The 25,518-nt window shown below is 36.4% G+C and overlaps 1 protein-coding gene across 2 annotated transcripts in view; it reads left to right on the top strand.

Annotated features, from left to right (window-relative positions):
• Window positions 1–2,667: 2,667 nt before the first annotated feature.
• Window positions 2,668–25,518, top strand: part of dscama (Down syndrome cell adhesion molecule a) — an 85,283-nt gene continuing 62,432 nt past the window's right edge. The window contains exons 1-6 of one of the 2 annotated variants that reach the window (XM_079598963.1): window positions 2,668–2,757; window positions 3,267–3,412; window positions 3,531–3,625; window positions 5,199–5,530; window positions 7,421–7,560; window positions 8,743–8,783. In XM_079598963.1, coding sequence (XP_079455089.1) covers window positions 8,759–8,783 — 25 coding nt within the window. In that variant the 5' untranslated portion in view covers window positions 2,668–2,757; window positions 3,267–3,412; window positions 3,531–3,625; ... (1 more) ...; window positions 7,421–7,560; window positions 8,743–8,758. Of the gene's footprint in view, window positions 2,758–3,266; window positions 3,413–3,530; window positions 3,626–5,198; window positions 5,531–7,420; window positions 7,561–8,742; window positions 8,784–13,794; window positions 14,378–25,518 lie in introns of those variants that run through there. The other variant, XM_079598962.1, reaches the window with a different exon arrangement.

The following is a 25,518-nucleotide window of genomic DNA, read 5'->3' as shown; positions in this document are numbered from 1 at the left end:
CAGGTTCTCAATCCGCTGACCCAAACCACAAGAGTAAAAGTCCTATGACCCATTTTCCTCAGTTATTCTTCACGCCTAAAAAAATGAATTCACACCAACCCACAGAGCTCTCGCGGTTCCTGGCTCTGTTAATCACCATTATGAAGTGTTATAGCATATTCAGCAGCAGTATTTAAACCTCTCCTTTGCCATTTTAGCAGGACCTTTAATCAGCGCTCATTGAATTTGCGACTCTAATCGGCAGATGCTCAGTGGAGGAGATCAGCGTCTGCTACCTGTTTGTACCAATTAGCAGATGCGTGACACTCGGCTGACGGCTCTTCAGAGGGTTAACAGATGTGGCAATTACGGCCTCATTTGAATGAATGCTCAAGGGGTTCAACATAAGGGCTGTGCAATTACACGGCAGCCTGGGAACCCATTTCATCTTCAGCTTTATTCTCGGTCTCTGTAAGAGGGAAGTGTTGGCAGGGAACCCATGGTGTGTTGACAAACAAACCTGCTTCCCGTGATTTTTATTTATTTTTTTCCACCGGGTAAAAATGTGCTGAGAGGTCCATAAACCCAAAAATGGCAGTCTGATTTAGTCAACTCTGGCCTTACGAGAATAAATTAGGTTTTGTGTAAAAGAGTTTTTGAAAACAAACTTAACCCAAACTACTGATGGTCTTGACGGTATAAAGGGTATTTTTTATATTATATATATTTTTTTTTATTAGTCTTCTGTACCATTAATACGTAAATAAACTAAACAAATTAGATTAGAATAAATAAATAAATGATTAATGTGATTAAAACTATTACTTAATATGTTAAATAGATTAAATTAAACTAAAATAAATAAAATGTTGATTAATGTAAATAAATAAAAATTAGATTAAAATTAGATAAATAAAAAATATATTTAACAGTATAGGCCCTACATAAGTGAGTGGAAAAAATACATAATAATAATGTAATATAAATAAAAACTAACAGAAACTATATTTATAATATAAATTTTCCAGTGTATGAACCGGTGTTTATTAAAGATAGATGCTTTTAAATTTTAATATCCAGGTTCCTCACACAAGGATGATTATATTTGGGGATTAAATGATTGTAAACCCCTGGCCTACACTTAAAGGTTAAAAATGGAAATTATATTCTCACTTTTGTGGGAAAAAAAACTTAGTTTGTTAGAAACAAAAAAAAACAACAACTTAGAAACAAAACCAGCTGGTTACTTTCTAATGGACTGACAATGATATAAGACTGGACCATAAATGTATGGTCAAACAGCAGGCTTGATATCAATTTCAGATAGAAGTTACCAGAGAACCAATGATTGACTGACATGATAGTTCATTTTCAATCATATTACGCCTTCAGAAGACTTAAAGTTTTATTGTACTTTGTTTTCAATCATATTATGTCTTCAGAAGACTTAAAGTTTTATTATACTTTGTTTTAAGTTGCTTTTGTGTCGCAATCAAAGCTTGGCATCCCCACTATTCAATTCCATTGTATGGAAAAGAGCAGCTATGATATTCTTCTTAACATCTACTTTTGTGTTAAAGGAAAGATAATTTGGAACGCCATTGCTTGAGTGACAGGATTGTAATATTTGAGTAAACTATGCCTTTGCGGAGTCACCCAGGTGTGAGCAGCAGGACACAGATTCTCCAGAGAGGACAGATGCTGAGGTCTACTGTTCGCTCTCACATGAGGTTTTGTGTCCTCAGATCAAACAGAGTGTGTCATTTAGTCTGAGGGCCTGATCAAATACACTTGCTTCTGCAGCCAATGAGGGGGGAGAGCTTGTTACTGGGCAGTTATGGGTTTAGAGTCTCTCTCTCTCTCTCTCTCTCTCTCTCTCTCTCTCTCTCTCTCTCTCTCTCTCTCTCTCTCTCTCTCTCTTCTTGAGGTCGATGTCATACATCAGCGTTCATAGATTCCCAGTGCTGCTGTGTGCGATTCTCCTGAACATCAGCAGTCTGTGCTGCTTTTAAGATCAGCTAATAGCATCAACTATCAGCTCACCTCAGCAACACGAGCAATATTAGGCTTATTAGAGGAACACTACCTGCTGACTTCAGATTATTTCTGTATATAGGGAATGTCAAATGATATATTCATATTTGTATTGTTTTCTAGTATTTTCTTCTTCTTCTTTTACTCTGCACCAGCGTCTTTGGCTTAACGTCTGTTGCATCCTAAGTAGGCTACTTGTGTTTTGAAAATGCCTTTAGGCCAGCTAGAATCAAACTTTTTAATCATAAACTACTTTTTTATATCTAATATTAATGCTTTTCATTTAAAACTGTAGATATTTACATACGGATATTTTTTAGATACTAAAACGGAAGAATAAAAGCGAATAGTCTATCATGCGCCAGTGTGTTTATGTAGTTCTCCTGACAAACAGAAGGGGGCGTCACTGTCAGGATAAACAAACCACTGACAATAAACTACCTCAGAACGTAGTTGTGGGGTTTCCCTTCGTTTTCACCTACAGGCCTTCTTTAAAAACATTAAACATTTGAACGCTTTACAATATTAAACATGATTAATCAAGCTAATTAAGAAATATTTAGTAATTATAACCCAGTGTTTTTGACAATATTGGCTAGAATAGAATTGTAGCTAACGTTATTGCTAGGCCTACTAACGTTATTCGTTACATGTGCAATTTCTTGTAATGTTAGTACCATTTCTGACAATTTTTTTTGATTTAATGAACCATCAAGAAAGATTTTCTGTACCTTTTGAATTCATGTAAGTACAACTTTTACTGATTTAGGTTTCAAACTTGTTTTCCATGATAGCATATTTGTGATAAATGTAAGTTAGGCATATGTAATTTTCAGTATAGTATTATGGTAGCACTTCATTTCACTTAAATTATTTTACAGTCCATTTACCCATGTACATACTATGAACTTATTATAGTAATTGCAATAACTAGTACTAACCCTGAACCTACCCCTACCTAACCTTAACCCATGTAGTTACCTTATGCGAGTTAGGCTATTACCAGTACTTTCTTAGGTAAGTGCACTGTAAAATAAAGTGCAGCCAGTATTATATAATGTAAATTGATGAAACAACACACTGGAACCTAATATACGCAGTGGTTGATTTTTACTTCTCCTGTGTAGGCTATGCAATATAAATAGAAGTGTATGTTTTGAATAATCATCTATGTGAGTGTCTAAAGACAGAATATTCTATGCGATTCTCTTCTCTTCAGCTTGTTCTGTGTTGGTCAGTCTTTCTGTTGACAGTTTTGTATTTAGGTCACACAGGAGCCCTCGGGCAGCAGTAAAGCATGTCCTCTACAGGAGTGATTGACACCTTCTCTGATGGCGAATGAAGTCTCCAGCTTCTCTGGGCTCCAGCCACAATAATAAACCAGCGCTGCACACTGACGGTCGGTCCTCATCTCATATTTTTAATTTAATGTTTTATGTGATGCATTGTAATTGAGGCAAATAAATTGAGACAGTTGTAGAATAACACAATTAGTGTTTAATTTTTTTTTTCTCTAGGATGCAATCATCTTTTATTTCTCATTAATGAAACAACACCTCATTTTATGGCCTACTGAACCGAACAGCATGGATTGTGAATTAAATTGAGAGAGGTAAATAAATAAAAACAAGAATATCTTACATCGCATATTTACACTGAGCTATAGCCTGGTTTGTGTAACCGCCACGTACAGTAAATGACCTTTAAATCTAGATTGGAGTTGACTTCACCAGAATACTTCATCATCTGCCTTTCAATTTACACTATCCATATCAACTAGAATCCCAAAATAGATGAAACATGGTGTCATTAAACCCATTATACCCTGTTTTAGAAGTTTGGCATATAGATCATCATAAACTATATTCAGCTGCATACACCTGAAAGTCTTTTAGGACTATAGAACAATAGACTTTCTGTCGCAAAATGTAATTTCCCGCCTTTAGAGAGACTAGCTTCAGATTTGAATTGCCTTTTATTGTTGATCTGAAGTCCGTCTGTGCTGCTTTAAGATGAAAGGGAAGAAGAATCTGGTTTCAGATCAGAGTAAAAGCTGTGGCGTTGCATGTCAATCTCACTCTGCCAGTGTTTCTGTGTGAAAGAAAAATTGTACAAGAGCTTTTCAATCTCTCATTGTGTCTCTTCGACAAGCAATGAGATTAAATGGAGAGAATGTGAGACTTTTGTCTCTTCTCAACTGTTCCTCCTGAGAAATAGATCCTTCCTTCCTTCCTTCCTTCCTTCCTTCCTTCCTTCCTTCCTTCCTTCCTTCCTTCCTTCCTTCCTTCCTTCCTTCCTTCCTTCCTTCCTTCCTTCCTTCCTTCCTTCCTTGTCTCACACTGTACACAGATTTCCCAAAATACAAGTCTGCAATCAGAAATTGCAATATGGATTCAAACTCTTTCAAGAACAAATTAGTTGTGCTACTGCTTCACATAATTTCTTTTATTTATAATGATAATAATAATAATACTAAATCAGAAATTGCAATAATATGGATTCAAACTCTTTCAAGAACAAATTAGTTGTGCAACTGCTTCACATCATTTGTCTCATTTATATTATTTTATTTGAGTATATTTTACTATTCTTAATTTTTATTTTATTATATTAATTACACTGTTACATTGTATGATGTTATATTATATTGTTATATGAATTATATTATTTTATATTATGTTATATTAATTATATTATATTATTAATAATATATCAGAAATTGCCATATGAATTCAAATACTTTTTCAAATACAAGAACAAATTAGTTGTGTAACTGCTTCGCATTATTTTTCTCATTTGTTTTATTTGATTATATTTTACTATTTTTCATTTATATTGTATTATGTTAATTATATTATAAATCTGAAATTGGCAGATCAATTTAAACACTTTCAAGAACAAGTTAGTTGTGCAACTGCATATATTGTCTCATTTATTTTATTTTACTGATTTTTACTGAAAATTTCACTTTTCAATAGAATTTTTTTCTAATTGAGTTCAAATTGGAGCTTGAATGCAATCCAACTGAAAAAAATCCCTAATTGTGCAGCACATTATAATGTTCATGAGGATAATTGGGGCATTATTTCTTCTGCTCAAGTTCACAGCTGAGACCGTCTACATTAAGCAGCATCTGCACATACCAAACGCAGCGCTGTACATTCATCTGTCTGTCATGTTGACAGGTCTTCAGCGGCAGCGATGTTAACGTCCCGTGGCTGTTCTCCAGTCATGAGTCCAGATGGAGGCTATGTTGGTACCTGCCCTCCCATTTCCATTGCCAGCTCACTCCCTCCGTACACCTCCTCGCCATCTGTGCCAACCTGCCGTCTCTCCGTCAGACGGTTGCAGGTTCCTCCATGCATGGCAGGCCTACAGCTGTGCAGACAGCCATCCCAACATCTGTGTGTCCTGTGGGAAAGACGGGGAGGAATGTCCCGCTGATCTACTCAGCTGCTGCCGGCCTTAAACACAGCCACGGGCCGGCAGTTCTGCGGACAAGACCGGTTTCCGCTATGTAAGTGTAAAACGGAAAGGCACTCTCTGTTCAGTAACTTTTCCCAGCCTTACAAAAATCTACAATATGAAAAATTTGTAGTTATTGCTTATATTAAAGGGGTGGTTCAGGATTTTGGACATCGGACCTCATTTTCATGTTAGCCTGGTTGTTATTCATCAGTGGAGACAGTTTTCAAAAAAACTGCCTTTTTTCTCTGTTTTAGTCAGGTAGCACCGATTAAAAATAAATAAATAAACCAAGCCTATTGTAGGAAGCCAACTTTTATTGAAATGCCATTTTGCCAGCGGTAAAGAACCCCTTTAATAATAACAACAACAGTAGCAGATAATATAATGTAATATGAGCAGAATTATTTAGGAAAATCGTGTATATTATTTTTCTGTTCAAATTAGAGGTAAAGAAATGCAACAATAATATTCAGTAATGAATATGTATGTCAAAATATAATCAGTCAATAATGATGTGCACACACAGGGATTCTGCCTCTGGTGATACACAGCTGGAGAAAATGAAACCAAATCGAGAAATAAATAAAGAAAAGAACTTCATACATTTTTATGACCACACATATAAGGTCAGCCATGTGCTTTGGTTACTAAGCAACACTGCAAGCCTGTGTGAGGGTTTTGTCAGAAGTTGACTCAGATGTGTTGTACGGCTGTGAGAGTAACAATCAGGCTTTGATTACTGTGCAGTGTCAAGCCCGACAGCAGCTGCCTATGAGCTCAGTCCTGTGTGGATCTGTCTCCCGCTCAAAAATGCAGTACAACCTCACAAATTATTAAGGAATAGTGGACATCACAACAGAATTCTGTCTATTTGCTCATTCTTTTTTTTCTGAACCAGTCTATATGGAATTTCCACCATATTACGTTTGTGTTTAATAGCATTCTCAGACAGACATTTTTGGTAACACTTCATTTTACAGTATTCTTGTTACATATTTTACACGTTTTTACTCCAGTAATAACTGTAAATTATGCATAATTACATGGAACTAATTATATAGTACCGGTAAGTAACTTTGTTAATTAATATTTCTCCGTTCTAATGTATAGTTACACTATACAAGTAGACTTTAAAATAAAGTGTCCAAAATTGCTTTGTTGAGGCTATCATAGTGTTTTATATATCCTAAATACAAACATTTAATAGTTTTTCATACATTTGGAATAAGCCGGATGCAAGATACAATATGATAAAAAAGAAAAGAAAAAAAATAAGTAATCGTTCGCTTGTCATTTCCTCATCATATATCTCAGATTTTCAAGTTTCAAAAGGTACAAAATATTTTAGGAGCAAATGTATGCAAATATTGTTGTATCTAATTTTCTCAAATAACTATTGAAATGATTTGCACTCTTTATTAAGATTATAATAGTAGTAAATAAATATTTTTTGGGATCAATTTCCATATTATATATTTTTTTACAGTATATATATAGTCTGGTACAAGGACAATTATATCTTTAAATTAAAGATCTGAATAGCAAAAATAAACGATGCAGGCATGATCTTCAAGACCATTTATTTACCATTAAATCTGTTAAATAAAAATAAGAAAAACAATCAAATAAAAATAAAAATCAACCCCCAACATAATAGTGCCCTTATGAATTCACAATGTAAAAATAGTTTGTTTACTACATTTACCTGATTGTTGTTTACATTTTTTTTACATATATATTTGCTTAATGTTTAGCATTTGAGTGGAAACATGGAGATGAAATTGTAGCTGCAATGACATATCAAAGGTACTATTATGATGCTTTTTAATGCCTCTTTCATTCAATGGCTCCTTTCATTCTCTCTCTCTCTCTCTCTCTCTCTCTCTCTCTCTCTCTCTCTCTCTCTCTCTCTCTCTCTCTCTCTCTCCCTCTCCTACAGTGCCCTGTTTTATTGCATTGCGCCTGAAGAGTCCTGCTGGGCGTGGATCGGTGTGGACAGCCAATAGCAGGCCGGCGGGCGGGTGGCGGTCAGTGGCCAATGAGGCAGGGTGGGGTGTCATAATCAGAATAAAAGAAAGGGTCAGCAGTTCTTTATTCATACACAGAAAACACACTCAAAATAATCATCAAAAATAATTATAAACGGGCAAAACGACAGATCTTAGTTGGTTTCTTTCACCCTTTCCTTTGAACAGAGATCAAAGAAGATGATTTTGATTTACAGATGAAAGTGTTTTTTGTTCAGCTCTGCACTGGACGTCCTGCTTGAGAGGATGAGATCTGAATGAATACGCTGCTGCATTGAGCCTTTAGACTCTGAGCATTCAATATATATGATCAATACATGGATTCCCAACAGCAGGTCATTAAGACTGTTCAGCCCAATCAAGCGCTTACTCTCCTGTGTGGGAGAGATTCGCCGTTTCATTTAGCTTCCAGTGATTCATGGGAGTTACCTTATTAGGCAGGACCTCTCCTGTAAAACGAGCTCATTCACATGAGCGCCCGACTGCTGGTATTAATGAAGTCAAACACACGTCACATCCTAAGCGTTTTAGACAAGAAAGTGAAAGAGAAATCATTTTGTACATCATTTTTCATTTGATCATATTCTGGTGTCTGGAAGCTGTGACACAGATAATATTAGTTAATGCCAGCACATAACATGCAAAAGTACAGACTGTAGCCGACATTTACGCATTATTTCTTCAGTTCTTTATTCAGAAGATACTGTATGTAATCTCTTTAAATTTCAATCTCTATATGACACTGAAATATTCCCTAAAAAGTGTAACCGAGAATCCTGAAATGTTTGAGTATTTTCTTTATTTTATTATTTTACTTTATTTGTAATTTTTTTAAATTATATTTAATGTATACAGAACTATAGAATAGTATTGATAATATATAGTAAATATTCCACCACATTGGAAAAAAGTGTAACTGAGAATCATGGAAAATGTAATTTTAAATGTAATTTTAATTAACTTTAATTAAACATTTAATCATTTTTTTTATATAAAACTTTAGAATATTATTGAATACTATTATGAATATATAGTAAAATATAGAATATTACTGCATGATTTCTGCCATTTCTGATAGTCTATTAAAACATTAAGAGATCCATATTGACTAAAATGTATTGCATTTAATTATAATTTACAATGTCAGCATGTTTTTAGAGAAAGAATATGTAACAACTGAATTAAATGAGGGATTAAAGTTCTCCTTTTGTACTTTCTTTCTCTATTGTCACAGATAACAACCACTACACATGCAGAGGAACATCCGGACATCCGGTAGGATTCTGTCATTTATTGTAAGCCACATTCTAGATGAAATAAAGCAGCATGTGAGAAGAGTCCGGGGAGAGCTGCAGGCATGTGTGCTTTTGTAAGGGATTCTCCAGCCCAACAGCTGCAAGAGCGGCAGCTCCGGTGCTGATGCTCCGGCACAGAAATGCTTGTTAGGGCAGAATATAGGCAGAGCTCCAGGGACCATCCAGACACAGTGACTATTCATAACTGTAATGGGTATCAACCACGTCAACAAAAAAAAAGGCAAGTGAAAGAGAGCGAGAGATGTGCTGAAAATACAAATTTATGGGAAACACTTATTGTATCAAAACTATAAAAAAAAAGCTGTCTAAAAGCATCATTCAAACCGCTGTATACAAATAATATCACGTCAAGAGGTTTACCAATGTTGCTCTAATCCAGAACAAGCACAAAATAAGAATTACTAAAGAGCATGAAACATTTTACGAAACTAAACATGTAAACATCGTCCCGAATCCCTGAGAATCCTGAAAATGTTTCCTGAACTATTTTCTATTCTATTCTATTCTATTCTATTCTATTCTATTATATTATATTATATTATATTATATTATATTATATTATAAACACATGCAAACATCGTCCCAAATCCCTGAGAATCCTGCAAATGTTTCCTGGACTATTTTCTATTCTATTCTATTATATTATATTCTAATCTATTCTGTTCTGTTCTATTCTATTATATTGTATTCTAAACACATGCAAACATCGTCCCAAATCCCTGAGAATCCTGAAAATGTTTCCTGGACTATTTTCTATTCTATTCTATTCTAAACACATGCAAACATCTTCCCAAATCCCTGAGAATCCTGCAAACTTTTCCTGGACTATTTTCTACTTTATTCTATTCTATTCTAATCTATTCTGTTCTATTCTATTCTAATCTATTCTGTTCTATTCTAATCCATTCTATTCTATTCTATTCTATTCTATTCTATTCTATTCTATTCTATTCTAAACACATGCAAACATCGTCCCAAATCCCTGAGAATCCTGCAAATGTTTCCTGGACTATTTTCTATTCTATTCTATTCTATTCTATTCTATTCTATTCTATTCTATTATATTATATTATATTATATTATATTATATTATATTATATTATATTATATTATATTCTAAACACATGCAAACAGCGTCCCAAATCCTATGAGAATCCTGCAAATGTTTCCTGGACTATTTTCTATTCTATTCTATTCTATTCTATTCTATTCTATTCTATTCTATTCTATTCTATTCTAAACACATGCAAACAGTGTCCCTACTTTATTCTATCATTTTTTATTTTTTTATTCTAAATGTTACTTATATAGAACTATATAATGTTTTCAATAATATATAGCAAAGTGTTATAGAATATAGATTTATAGATGTATATATGTGATTTCTGATTGCCAAAAGATATGTTTCCTGGACTATTTTCTGCTTTATTGTATAAACAAATGTATTTTTTATTTATTTTATTTTAGAATGCATAAAACGGTTTACAAAACTAAGGCACATGCAAACATCATCCCATATCCCTCCTGGCCACTGCCTGTCCTGCTCATAATTAGCTGTTGTGTTTTATCCGTTCCCCGAGGTTCTCTCCCATCCTCTAGGCTGGAGTCACTCCGAGAGAGCAAACCGCAGGAGACGTGTCCATGGGCAACGCCTATCCGTGGACACAACCTCCTCGGCGTGCCTGGTGCACATGACTCGCCCCCTGAGAAAGAACAGCGAGAGCCGCCCTGATATCTGCTCTGTGATAGCAGCCAACACGACTCCCGTGCCGACTGCGGCTGTCTCGCGTGGGCTGTGCAAACCGAGCGCCAACATTGTTATCGGCTACAAAAGCACACGAAACCATTGCTTTTTCTCCGTTTCGCATCTCGTGACAAAAGCCTGTCTGGTCTGAGCGGATGCTCTGTGAATCAATGGCTGCTTTAGACAAGCTTACAGTGCACAACATGCATGTGGGAGCTCAGCTATGCTGCAGTGAAGCGCCTCATGCATGGAGACAATCAGAGTGAATGTGTTGCCTTTTAAGGTAGAGCACAAGTCTTGTCATTCACGTATAAAATAAATAGCTAAATGATATCGACATGTCTTAAGAAACAAGATGAGACAAAAATGGCACCTAAAGGGAATCCTAAGGAAAAAAAACTGTAATTCAGTAAATGGTGCAGAGGTTGTGCTGGGCGGTGGGTGGGGGGATAGGAAGATCCGAGGAGAATGAAATGACTTGTGCAGCTCACGTGAAGACAGCAGGCAGCCGTGTAAAAAAAACACAACACTACCGGACACTGGGAACGGGAACAATACGGGCGCCTTAAAAATCACAGGGCTATCTGAGAAGAGATTGGACCGATTCTCAGATTCTTGGCTTCATTTGCCACCGGAATTTGTATTTCGTGCCGCCTGTTGAGTTAATCATAACAGCACACTTTAGTAAGTTGTGTATGTGGAGGGGATTTGTGTAAATGTATCAGGATGAAGCAGAAGCAGACTGGAGCGCAGGGTTAGTCGTGTTGCGGTGGCTGAGTCTAATGATGTGCTGTGGTTTTGGCAGTGACGAGTGACAGCTCCTGTATTCTGCAGCATGCAAAGATCTGTGCTGAATCTGAAAACCACAGGCAGAGCTTGCACACACCAGAAAAGGAGCAAATTGTCTACAAATCACACTAGATAGAAGATCTGCAGTTAAAGAAACGTAGAAATGCTATTGAATTATTACTGTATATAAGTAAGAGAGCACGTGATAAGACATGTGAAACTAACAACAATCAGCAATGGTTGGATTTCACCATTCAGATTAAAGTATTTTAGAGAAGTTTCACTTTGGTCAGTGGACAGGGGTCATCAGGCACTCTGATTGGTTAGCCCCATATGCAGCAGAGTGCAATATACTGTGTGTTGTGACACATTCCTCCCATTACCATCATTCAAATTGTGTGTGACTTGTGCCAGTACACCTTTGTTGGCTCAGACCAGGCGGGGTAACCTTCGTTGCCCTCACATATCGACGAGCCTTGGGCGGCCAACACCCTGTTTGTCCCTCCTCGGACCACTGTTGGTAAATTCTCAGCACTGCTGACCGGGAACAACACACACATCCCGCCGTTTCAGAGACACTCTGACCTAGTCGCCTCGCTATAATAATTTGGCCCTCGCCAGAGTCGCTCAGATCTTTATTCCTGCATTTCTCCTGCATCCAACACCTTGACCCGGACCTTAATATGTGGCCTTGTTAGGGGATATATAGTAATTGTCTAGTAATTGTCATTTTCTTTATTTTTAATATAATAAAATGAATTAAGTATGACACACACACACACACACACAATATTTAAAACAATATTATAGTAATTGTTTAGTTCATAATTACAATAATAATAAATATCACATTAGTGTATTTCTTTTTTTTAAATATAATATATGAAAAATTATGTCGAATTTAATATATTATATATCATATAATACTTAAAAGATTACTCTTTATTTTAGGGTGTCCTTGTTATAGTGTAATTATACATTTAAGGACTGAGTAATATTAATTAACTACATGTACTTACTGTAGTGTTATGATTAGGGTTTGGTTTAGGGTTAGTTGGGTGCAATTATGCATAATTTATAGTTATTACTATAGTTACTACATGTAACAAGGACTCTAAAATAAAGTGTTACCTACTTAAAATAATATTATTATTGTCATTAATTGTACTTGTAGGTTTTAATAATAATAATAGATATCACATCCATTTATTTCCTCATTTTTAATAATATATACAAACATCAAGTTTATTGTGTTATTATTAGACAGAACATAGGCTACTCAAATCTAATTAAAGGTTAATGTTTTTCATGAAAACGCAATGAGTCGCACCAACGCCTCACTGCGCAGGAGGCAAATGCTCTGATTTGTCAAGGTCAATTAATGGAGCCAGCTTAAGGGACGGAAAAAAAGAAACTCGCACGCCCTCAGGGGTCCTGAATCCTAACATAAACCGCATTAAATGACATGAATTCATGTCATCCAATTAAGATCATTTGGAAGTTGTCATACACAACTGTGATGTTACTGTTACCTTCATTCCACGCTGTTTATTTTTTACTTTTGTACATGTATGGTGTGCAATAAAACTCAAGAACCTGTGTTCATCTCAACATTTACTAATACGTTTTTAAAATCAAAAGTTGTATCTGTTAACGTTAGTTACTGTGAACATGAACATTTTTATGAACTAACATTAAGGTTAATAATTGCTGTGTGAATATATTGCTCATTTTTAGTTTGTGTTGGTTAATGCATTCACTAACGTTAACAAATGAGTCAGTATTGTAAAGTTTTACAATTTTCTTTTCTTTTTTTTCAGTGGTGTAACTCAATTAAAGTAAAATAAATTAATAACATTTTACTTGCACTTTCAATACATGTGAAAAATAATTAATTCTATTTTACATTATTATTTACATTTTCATAAAAAATGGTATATTGTTTAATATTTGTATTGGTGGTCCTCTTATGTTTTTCTTGTCACATGACAACAAGATGGCTTCCTTTTTAATGAGGCTTTTTTTCTTTTTTTTCAATATGGAGACGGTTACACGCTAAGACTTTTTTTTACTTGTCACACAAACTAAAAAAAAAAAAAATGTAATAACGTTTATCATCATATGGTTTGTATTCTTTGCATTGCAATGTATTTAATAACTAAATAGCTTGAAAATAAAAAAGAACCTCACATCATTGACCCTAATTTGTTTGCATGTGAGTGATAATACTTAGCCTACTGATCACATGATTTCTTAGGGTTGCTTTTGGTGTGTTTGGACTCTCTCTTTAAGAGCAGCACCCCTGCACCTTTAAGGCTGCAGAGGAGAGAGAGTGTGTGTGTGAGAGAGAGAGAGAGAGAGAGAGAGAGAGAGAGAGAGAGAGGGGGGTGTTGTGTTGTGTGATGCTCTGGTGCTGATGCTGAGCTCTGGAGTGATCAGTGCAGCAGGGGAAGATGCGCGTGCTTGCTGACTGCTGGACGGTGCGAGGTGGTGAAGAGGGATGTTGCTCTGAGTACAGCTAACAGCCATCGTCTCGATCCCTTCACGCGCTGGACTTTCAGAGCTTTTTCTTTTTTGTTTCTTTTTCGTTCTTTTTTTTTTCTTTTCTGTAAACTTTTTCGATATGATTTGTAATCATTAATAATTCAGTGGATTTACTTTCCCGCTGTTTAATTCCTCGCACGAGACTACACCTGTGCGCAGTCCCCCTCAGTAAGCGCGCGCTCTGACTCAGCATCGCACCTGCCCGCCGCTCACCATCTCGCGCGAGCCACAGCTGGATCCCAGCTCGGAGACAATCAGCCTGGGAGCGCACGCGAGCGAGAGCTCTGCTTCATATGCACCCTTTCCACTGGAACTACTAATTACAGATATTCATTTTCCTGCGCAACGGCTTTTTTTTTTTTTTTTTTTTTTGGAGGAAAAGTGTGCAGTGGGCAAAGAAAAATCTTAGTTTGGAGATTGAAAGGAGCGGGGCATGTGGATATTGGCCATCATCTTTTTCCAGTGCATTTTGAATGGTGAGTAGTGTTTTTTTATTTTATAATTGTTATGCAGGCTGTAACTTCGTTGACATTAATTAACATCGCAATGCACTAGGAATACATTTAAGCACGTTTGAAATACGATACTAGTCGATTTAGTCTCTCGTTAATTCACCACACCATTTATATATTCTTTTAAAAGGTTTACAAATATAATCTTAGTGCTTATGTCATTAATATCATGCATGCAATTTCCCTCCCTAATAGTTTAAAATATCGCAAATGAATTTGAGCAAGTAATTCAGGTGAACCCAGTACAGCAGCAGACTCCTAAATATACATTTAAATCGTCTGTTTTATATGATTCGTCACTTTATTACCTTTAACAGCTTATAATACTAAACAAACAAGCAAGCATGATTATGCAAATGCCCTCAAGTACATCAAGAATGTCAAAAATATGAATCTTGACATCCTTTTTGGACCAAACCTGATTTGAGTCGACAAATTTTGTTTTGTTTTTCCTTCCCTTTCTTTATTATGACCTTATTATATTTCAAATATAACATTTTACATATAATGCATTTTATTTTAAGTGCAGAAAAACGGATTTGCTGGTATAATTTTTAAAAAACACACACAAAATAGAAAATTAAAGTAATTAAGCTGGTTTTATTCATTTAAAAAGCACCAATAAAACACTGAAAAGGATATAAAAGAAAAGAAAAAGAATTTAAAAAAATTGCTGTATTGTGGCATAGTGACACAGCCGCCATGTTTCGAGAAGAAGCACTGAAGCATTGAATGAAAAAATAACTCGCTGTCACTCAATTGGCACTTTATGGAATGCTTTCACTGTGACCTTTTCACAAAACATTTATTCAAAAAAAAAAAAAAAAAAAATCCATGTGGGTGTCCGAATAATATTGACCTCTAAAAAAAAAAACAATTCTACCGCAAATGCTCGACAGGAGGCAAGTGTTGATGGCTTTAAAATGGAGAGACAGTGAGTGGGTGCTGGTTGCTGGGCTAAATCAGGATGGGTGTGTTTGTGGTGGAATAGAGAGAGAGTGAGAGGGGGGTTATGAGGGGTGGGGGGAGGAAGCAAGGAGAAAATGGGGCCATTTAGGTGGTTTTAACAGAGTAACACTGTGGAGCGTTAATATCAGACCCAGGCCACTCCACATAGACTGACCGGTGATAGCAAGAACACGAGATGCATTTTGATAGGATTCACACACACACACACACAAAGCGTACACAGCAATGTTTTAGCATAAAGGGTCTTGTTGAATGCCATGAGGCCACAATATATTGAATCATATGAGTCTAATTTTCAGTCTTTTGAATGATTTTTTCCAAGCTTTATCAGTCTCTGCAGGGCTGCGATGAAGCTGGAAATGGACACAATCGTTTAACCTCAATTAATGGTGTATCGATGAAATGGATTATCATTTCAGAGGGATTTTGTTTTTGGCCAATTGAGTGGTGCATGTCTACTGAACTGTGTTCAAATGAGCATTTCTAAAAAGCATTTTAAGTGTTTCTCTTTGAATCAATATGGTCCCATTTGTGCCACTGCTTTCTAGTCGTGTATGTGGGTCTCTGAGGCTCCATTGATCAGCGTTCTGATGCAGTGCCGCTGCTGTCAGTGCAGTGAGCTCTCTCTCTCTCTCTCTCTCTCTCTCTCTCTCTCTCTCTCTCTCTCTCTCTCTCTCTCTCGCTCTCTCTGGCCAGTGTAGCATGTTTCTTGCGGGTGTGTGGGGGGGAGAGAGAGAAAAAGAAGCCATACAAAATGAGCCTTTCATGATTTGGTTAAGCTCACAGCCCAGTTCTCCACTGGTCTCTATGGAAACCCCTGAAATGTGTGTTGGCGCAGTGGCCTTGGAGCTTCCTGTACAGGTGACCCCGGAAGTGTTTCCGTAATGAGTAGCAGAGGAAAATGCGGCGTGCTTTTTTGCGAAGCCGTTTGGGATGTTTATCTGGAAGGATTCATTAATTCACTGGTCTCTTAAATATCCCTTTTGAGATTTCATATTTTTTCCTTTTTTGTTGATCAGTGCAGTTGCAGCTTGTACACTCTTAGAAAAGCAGGTTCGTTTGGTTTTTATATAGAACCCTAGGGTGCTTGAATCAATTTTAAAGAAACCTTTATGCTAAAAACGTTCTGTATAAGTGTTACCGCTCCAGCATGGGAGGCGGGCGCTAACAAGGACACTAAAGACCGCAGCATCTAGCGTCTCTTGCTAGTGCGCCTCTTGAGGCCGGGTGAGTGAGGTTTACCTGCACAGCTCTTTACAAGCTGGTCCTACGTTACACTCACTCCTATCAGGGTCACGGCACCAATGTAACCCCTGAGGTTCTATGTGCAACCGCTCCGAGCGGGATTCGAACCAATATTTCTGGCATGGGAGGCGGGCGTGCTAACAAGGATACTTAAGACCGCGGCGCCAGTCGCTAGTGTGCTCTTGAGATCAGGGGAGTGAGGTTTACCTGCACAGCTCTTTACTAGCTGGCCTCCGTTACATAAGAAAAAATGTCTTAAAGTCCCCCTGTAAGATTTTTTATCTTTGATCACCAAAATTACATATTTAAACCTTTTTTCCTTGAAAAAACGTCTTCATGCCTTAAAGCAGCTTGAATGTAACTCTACACCCTTGCCTCATTTAGTATACGTGGTTCTGTGAATATGCAAAGTAGCCCCGCCTCCACTCACTCACACCAGCTCAAAAATCCACTCGTTGATGATCACACATTGACCTGATTGGTTACAAGGTAGTTTCTGACATCAGAAAGACTAGCGATTTCAAACCGCGATTTTAAGACTGTCTTTGGTTCACTGCGGTTAAAACGCTTGCAACGCCAAGGTCATGGGTTCGATTACCAGGGAAAGCAAGAACTTATAAGACTGTAAATGTATACCTTGAAATGCAATGTAAGTCGCTTTGGATAAAAGCATCTGCCAAATGCATATTTGTAAATGTTATTATAAAATATAACATAACAAAATTGCATTCAAATTCAAATAAAATGAAACTTCATAAAATGTTTACATGATGAGAAACGGAATAGTTCTCATGAAGCGCCTGACAGAACCATTTGAGGTTCTATAGAACCTTTTCTTCTAAGAGTGTAGATGCACAATTAATGCAGTTAATACAATTTTTATAATGTAGTCCTAATAACACTCGCACTGCTTTTTCCAAGCTCAGCTTTCTAGTATTGAACAACAAATGTTTTAGCATGTAAAATCATGCTGAGTTGTTTTCAATGGCTCTTGCGTTGGTGAAGAGCTCTCGAGACCGTGTGCATATTAACACACAAATGTAATTGGAACAACATAAGCGTCCTCGCACAGACGGAGCCCAAAGTAGGTGCGATGTTGTTTTTGTAAACTGATGCTAGGGGCCAACTCTGACATACACTCAAATGGACACGAGTAAACAGCGCGGCGTAGAGCAAAGTGCCCAATCAGCTGTCGCTTTCCATGAGATGGTTTTTAAGAGAGCTTTTAGCTGAGTCCAGATCAAACAGACAAAAGTGTGTGGGCATATCCATTTGTTTTGCTCAACTGTACGCCTGGGTTTTTAAGACTGCAGCTGCACTGTGATGTGCATTGTGGAGAGAAATCAAGGCCTTGTTTACAGTCCTGAAAGCAAAGCAAACTGATATTGTTCTACAAATCATTTGATATGCTTTAAAATCAACTCGGTTTCAGGACACTGTAGATTCATTGTTTTGTTCCTTGTTCCATAGACATTGTTCCTGTATGCGCATAGAATGTTGATAAAGCAAACATATTCTTGTTGTTTTTATATTATTATGGTTATTATATAGGCTACTCTCTTGTTTTAATTTTCATATTTTTTTTGTTTGTTTTCGCATTTTTAGAATTAAAACAAAGATTTACTTTATTTATGAATTGTAACAAATATCCATTTTTATTAGACATGCATTTATTTTTCGATTTTTTTTTTAAAGACATTTTTTTTACTAACATTTATTTTTGCGATTTATCTCACATTAGGGACAACTCTGTCCCCTAAATATAGTTATGCAAACCCTAACTTGCCATAGATTATACACTGAACAAAAGTGGTGTTTACTCTGAAACAGTTTTCACTCTGAAATTGCTAGTAAATTACACAAATAATTACACATATATGGTAAAGACAGATATAGTATTTTCTTTTAAAACGTACACCAACTTTCTTTGTTTTATTTATATAAAAAAAAGAAGAAGAAGAAGAAGAAGAAAAGCATAGCAGTTAAAAGGGATTTTTATCAGATGTTTCATACAGATACCGTATTGGTGCTTTTTAATATTGTATAAGTAAATAACTGGGAAGGTTAAAGCTGTGCCAGTAAAGCACAATGTGTATTAGAAATAGACATAAACATGTGGTGTGACTCTGTAGACACACACACACACACACACACACAGACACAGCTCCACTCAACCTAGCAGCTCTTTCTCCGGCATGATATCAGTAATTCCAGGAGTCGTTTGGCATAATGACATTTTGATGATCTGCTTGTACTAACTGCTTAGCTAGAAGTAAGGCTGATCAGTGTTCATATTTTCCATCAGCACAGCTTATTGTCAATCAGCAGGAAATATGCCTGACAGACGGGCCTGTGCTGGTGGACGTAATGTGTATTTATTTCCTGCTTTGATGACTTGGCAGAAAAAGCACTTCGTGTTTTACACTGATGAGGACTTTCAGGCTATTTTTTTTTTTAGTAAAGAAGCTTGGTGACTTTAGCACAAACCACTGGGTTGCTCAATCCACTGTGATCTTAAATGAGGCCGAGAGTTTTCCTGTCAGTGGTGCTCTTGGTCTGTTGTTGTGAAAGAAAAGAGTTGTAGAGGCTGTCTTTGGTGAGCCTCAATCTGTTAATAGGTGAAAAGGAGCGGATGTAGATCTTTCGATCTCAGATCTTTTTCAGTGAGACTTTATAACTTTCATTAATTGCAAACATTCATAGAATATGTTAATTCGTAAATCAATTTGGCAAATCTTGAGTATATGTATGAAAATAGATTTGACTTGACTGAAATAATGATTATCTCCAGATTGTAATTTTGGCTAAATGTCTGTAATGTACATATTTTTAATAAAGTAAATAATATATATATATATTAAAGTGCATGTTAATACCTTAAGGAGACCTTAATGTAATGTGATTTCCATGTGATTTTCGGTCACTAAACAATATTTTATTATTTTTTATTATTCATAAGGAATACTGGTTGGTTTTAATTCAGTCACTAAATAAAGCACATTTTAGGTGACCTGAAAAAAGTGTTTTTTTACGGCATATGAAGTTTTATCCATTTATACCTCATTTTCACATTACAAAATGGACGTTAAATATCATAATATTGACCTAAATGCTAAATACAATCTGTATTGAATCATACATTTTTTACATCATCTCTCATATTCATATTAACAATCAACTATGGTTTTCCAATTAACGTGAATTAAATCTGAATATTGGTGATGTTTCCCCCTCAATATCTGTGGTGTTTATGGCCCTCGCAAAACTGAATTTTATTATGATTCCCTTCAGAGCATTCTTTTATTAAAAAATCTATTTATACAAAAACACCTATTTAGTTTGACAGTAAATAATGAGGGAGAAAATGGATTAAATCTGGTACCCTGCAGTCCAGAAAATGTGGCTACATCCTTATTTTTTGTCCATGAGTTAACAAAGTCTGTTTGACCACTGAATGTGTCCATGTAGCAAAAGCAGACGAAAAAAAAAAAAAAATGGGCAGAATTTCAACACCCAGAAATGTGTAACATTTACAGAGATCCCCAGCAAATGTCTCATTGAAGCTGCTCTCGCCTCAGGTCTGTTCTGTTTCCACTGCGTTCTCTATCGGCCCGTCCCCAGAAGTGATTATGCTAATTGCTGTTTGATCAGATGATTAAATTATAATTCTATTAATCCTGAGCACTAAATGCTCTGAATACATTTACATGTGCTTGGCTGCGTCAGTGCGCAGGGGCGCGAGCTTTCTGCCGTGCAGCCAGTGAGGAGAGGAGCTGACCTGAGACTCACACCCAAATATTAGCACAGGCGCATGTTTAGAAGAGGCCAGAAACGGACACATCGGGATACTGTACGCTGCTTAACCAAAACCAAACAATACAGAGTTACTGGAAGTATTTAGACCAGTGGTGAGCTGAGATTGATTTTTCAGTGGTTGATATCAATATCTTTAGAGCCAGATGTACAGTATTTTTACATGTATGTGTGTAATTAAATATACAGGATAATTATTTCAGTATAAATATATACTGACATTGTTTAAATACTTTTTATATATTTACATGATATATTTAGTCAATTGAAAAACAACAAAAAATGTACAATGCTAGCAGCATCTGATTTTGTAAAAAAAAAAAAAAAAAAAAAAAAAAATATATATATATATATATATATATATATATATATATTTTTTTTTTTTTTTTTTTTTTTTTTTTTTCTTCTTGAGCTTAATTTATTTTGGTTGTCAAAAATCTCTTATCATCTATAGAGTGGAAATTGTGGAATTGATAATTACCTATCTTTGTTTTTTGTTTTTTTCACCACTGATGCTCCCATGGGGAATTTATCTGTCCTCACTGTGGAGCTGCTCTTTGTGTGTGTGTGTGTGTGTGTGTGTGTGTGTGTGTGTGTGTGTGTGTCTTATGTGATAAACACAAGGAAATAGGTGTCCTGAGCAAGCCTGATACTCTATCAACAACAAAGGACTCAGAGGTAGCCCTACAACCTTTTAGCTATTTGGAAAAGGCTCTTGGCCTTCCATGTGGTCAAATTTGCTGACATTGCATTGGCTGACATTTTTGGAAGGCGGATTTTGGGTGATGCCGCAAATTATAAATAAAGAGCAAATAGGCTTTACCAAAAATAATGATTACTTTAGTCAGTTGGATGTGGTATTGGGGGGAGGGACATAATAGAGAAAATTTGATTGAACAAAAATCTACGTAGTGCAGGATGAGTCATCAGTATTTTTGCACTGGTTTCCCTGAAGAGAAAGACTGTATATTTTGAAGGCAAATTGACTAAAAGCTTAAATATACTGTAGGGGGGAAATTCGATATGAATCGATTCTATCTTCTACCGATTCACAAATGTCAAAAATCTATTTTCTAAAGTGTTACACCTCTTAAACTTGGCAGTACTACTTACATTTTTAGACACGTTAGAGTTATGAATCACAATAAGCCGTGAAAAACACTCGATGAGGTGCCCATGCAGTGCGCCGGCGGACGCCGCCTCTATGTGATCCTGCATTCAGTTATCTTTCACAGCTTATTGCGCTTGCATGGTCAAACACACACACAAATGCACATTGTGTGAAGTTTTTATGTAAACGCAGTCTGTTATGACCTAAACTAATGTTAACAAATCAGATGTGTAACAGTCTTTTAGATCCGTGCGTTCATTCTTAAAGGGACAGCAGCCTCATAAACTGTTGCCGTCTGTTTCATTCATTCTCATGTAAAAAAATCACTCACTGCGTTTGACTGAATCACTTTGTATCTTTAATATGAATCAATTTATATTTAGTAGACTATACAGTGTTTTATTTTTACATTTGATCATTAAAATTTTGTGTTATCTTACTAGCCTACATGTTAAGTAAACATATAGGCTACTGTAACTGATAAACTTTGCCATATTATTTGTAATTTGCTTCTTTGTTCCTAGTTTTAATAACAAAAATTAAATAAAAATTGCTTTACAGAAGACTGCCAGTCATGTTGTGTAATGATTGCAGTTAGCTTTAATGGCATTTTTTATCTTCAAGACCTATTAAACTGTCTACCGGAGTATATGAAAAGTAACACAAAACAGTAAACTACAATAAAAGCTATGCATTTATCGAAGCGAAATTTGATAAAAAATCGAGAACCGATTTTTAATCCAGTCAAATCGAGTTGTGAGCTACCAAAAGATTCTCACCCCTGATATACGGTGAACATTTTTTTTTACATTTGTGTATTATTTTGAAACAATTTTCACTCAGAGATGACAAGTACATTTTACAAATAATTTAACACATTGAATTAAATGTTAAATTTTTAAGTAGAAAGGCTGAAAATGTGCCTGATGTCTGATAACTGGTACTGTAATCTTGAAAAGTAATATTTACTATATTAGTTTTTCAATAAATCAATAATTAGATGTGTTGCTTAAATAAGTACATGCGTAGTTTAGCGCGTGTCTCTGGGAGCCCATCAGCGCTCGCAGCCGAGGCTGTTCAGCTCATCCTCCGAGTCAGCGGCGCTTTAGATTCAGACATCAGCGGCGGCGGCGGCTCTCGTAATTGATGTAGATCCACGGAGGCCGTTTGATCTCCTTCTCACCACCAGGGAGGCTCTAAACGAACGTTTGCTCTGACATTATTCAGATGATATTCAAATCATCTCACTTAAGAGATGAAAAAAACACACACACACACACAGAGAAACTTGACTTTTCCTGTGGGACTTGTGCAGCTCCCGCTCTCACCTTCTTGGCATCTGGGGGATTTCTTCGGCTTTACATATTGGCAGTGAGCGGGGGTCTATTAACCCAGACACGGCTGGGCTGTGCTTAATATTCATGAGAGCAAATTGCAAACTGGTTAAATTGCGGTGCTCCGCTACAGCTCCCTGACGCCAGGCCCGCTGTAGCCCTGGGGCAGGGACAGGAATTCTGACTATCCCGGCTGCTGTTCCGGGCTCCCCCTGCACTCTCTGGCTTTCCGCACGCCGCTGCCTTAATTACCTCGAGCCCGTGACGTTCCGTCAAGGTTCCGCAGCCCGCGGGGAGGAACCACCCCTCCTGTTTGCTGCACAGACTACAGCGCAGACACAGTGGGCCCGCAGCCAACAGAGTGACCCATCCACCCACAGCAGGGCCAAGATTTCATCCTCAGAGAGATACTGCTTTTAAGACATTCCAGCATAACGTTTGTTTATTATTGCACAAGCGATTCATCATAAAAATCGATGAATTATCCCAAAAATAATGGTCCTTTAAAACCCGCACAGAGGCAACATATATGTTTATTTAATCATGAAAATTTTGAAATCATCCAGCAACCATCCATGTTATTACCATGTTCTTTTTTTTTTTTTAAGGTTCCATGGATTGCCATTTATTTTTATGAATTATACATAAGCAGTTCATCATAAAAATACTCAAATCATTGAAAAATATATTTGATTTGATCAAATGTGCAGGTTATTCGGGGTGTACATTTCTGAACTTATTGGCACAATGGTAGTACCACGTGATTTTGGACATTTGTTTATTTTTGAGAATTATATATGTGCTCCATTCATCATCTAAACATGTTTGATGTAGGTTTGGAATGGCCAGGGGCTATTTAACTTATGGAACGTATGGCATTACCATTTTTAACATGTTTTTAGACCATTTTTGCATTGATACATAAGCAATTTATCATGACATTTTTCAAAGCTTCCAAAAAAATATTTCAATTAGGCAAATTTAGCCCTTTAGTGTATAGTTAAAACTTTTTGTAAGGGTTTAATGTATCTGTCCTGATCATTTTTAACACAAACAGTCCTATCTCAGGTTTGTAAGGGTTAACTGAGCGCCCGTGCGGTTTGCAGGGTAAATATTGATCGCACATCACATCACTTAAATAAATCGCCTGGCTAGTTTTGAAAAGAGTCTCGTGATGGCTGGTTACACACTATCTGTGGTCAAATGTTAATGTGTTTTCAAAAGACAAACCCATATTTCTGCTCATCCTAAATGCATCTGTCATTCTGCTCAAATGCTCCTCATTACAAACGCCCAGTCAGACCTGTCACACTCATATATAACTCGTTTCTTTTTGTTTTCTTCTTTTCTTTAGTAACTAAAAAAAAATCTGAAAACGTTTTAATCTGATCTTAAAATTACTCTCTTTTTTGCTGAAATTTAATGTACTGAGGTTCAGTTATATTAAATAGGTTTGATTTTTTAAATAAACCTTTACTGTTAATTTTACAGTACAATACTAATTTTCATCGCTATAAGTTTTGACTAGCTTTTGTCTCATTTGGGGGTCCATCAATGAATGAGGCATTTATATAGCGCTTTCATGTACTACATCATATCAGAGGGTCTCTCCTCAACCTGTGTGTGTGTGTACAGTATGTGTGTATAGAATGTAGAAATATAGAAAAAATAAATCTTATTTGGCCTGCATATAAAATTTAAAGGGACAGTTCACCCAAAAATGAAAATTCTGTCATTAATTACTCATCCTCATGTCATTCCAAACCCATAAGACTGTTGTTCATCTTCAGAACACAAATTAAGATTTTTTTAATTAAATCTGAGATTGACAGCTACGCAAATGCCACTTTCAAGGCCCAGAAAGATAGTAAAGACATCATTAAAGTAATCCATGTGACTTCAGTGGTTTAACCTCTTTTTTATGAAGAGAAAATAAAACTTAATTTACCACTTTATTTACAAAATATGAATCTCCAACGCGTTCACGAGTGCAGCACTACGCATGTGCAAACAAAACACTCGCGTCACTTCATAAAATTGAGGTTAAACCACTGGAGTCGCATGGATTAATTTAATGATGTCTTTTGAACTGTCAATGGGAGGATAGAAAACTCTCAGATTTCATTAAAAAGATCTTCATTTGTGTTCCGAAGATGAACGAAAGTCTTACAGGTACAACGACATGAGGGTGAGTAATTAATGCAGAATTTGTATTTTTTGGGTGAACTATCCCTTTAAAGTAGAGTTTGGGGGGGAGTCCACTGTTAAATGTTACCCAGACCTTTATCTTAATCTCATAGATTGTTAAAGCAAAATGCACGCTTGCGTGACCACCATGCCCTTAGATCAGCTTGACTTTAAAATGGTCTCTGCCCTTGAGCTGTCACATGCTCACCCCATAAATATCACCCTGAGTCAAGCCCAGACAGGGCCACAGAGGGACAGCGCGTTAGAGACTCTCAGCGGGAATTTACAATGATCGGCTCTGAAAGACAGAAACAAGCAGTGACAAAGAAAGCGCTCTGTCCGTTATTTCAGGCCGATAAGAATCGCTGTTAATCAAACAGTCTGAGGCACTTTCTAAAAAAGCCAGATTAATTATAAATTCATATTTGAAGAGTCGTGTCTGGCCG

The sequence above is a fragment of the Phoxinus phoxinus genome (genome assembly GCF_949152265.1).
Source record: "Phoxinus phoxinus genome assembly, chromosome: 23".
Lineage (NCBI taxonomy): Eukaryota > Metazoa > Chordata > Actinopteri > Cypriniformes > Leuciscidae > Phoxinus > Phoxinus phoxinus.
The sequence above is the reverse complement of the archived record's forward strand: the minus strand, read 5'-3'. Positions and strand labels throughout refer to the sequence as shown.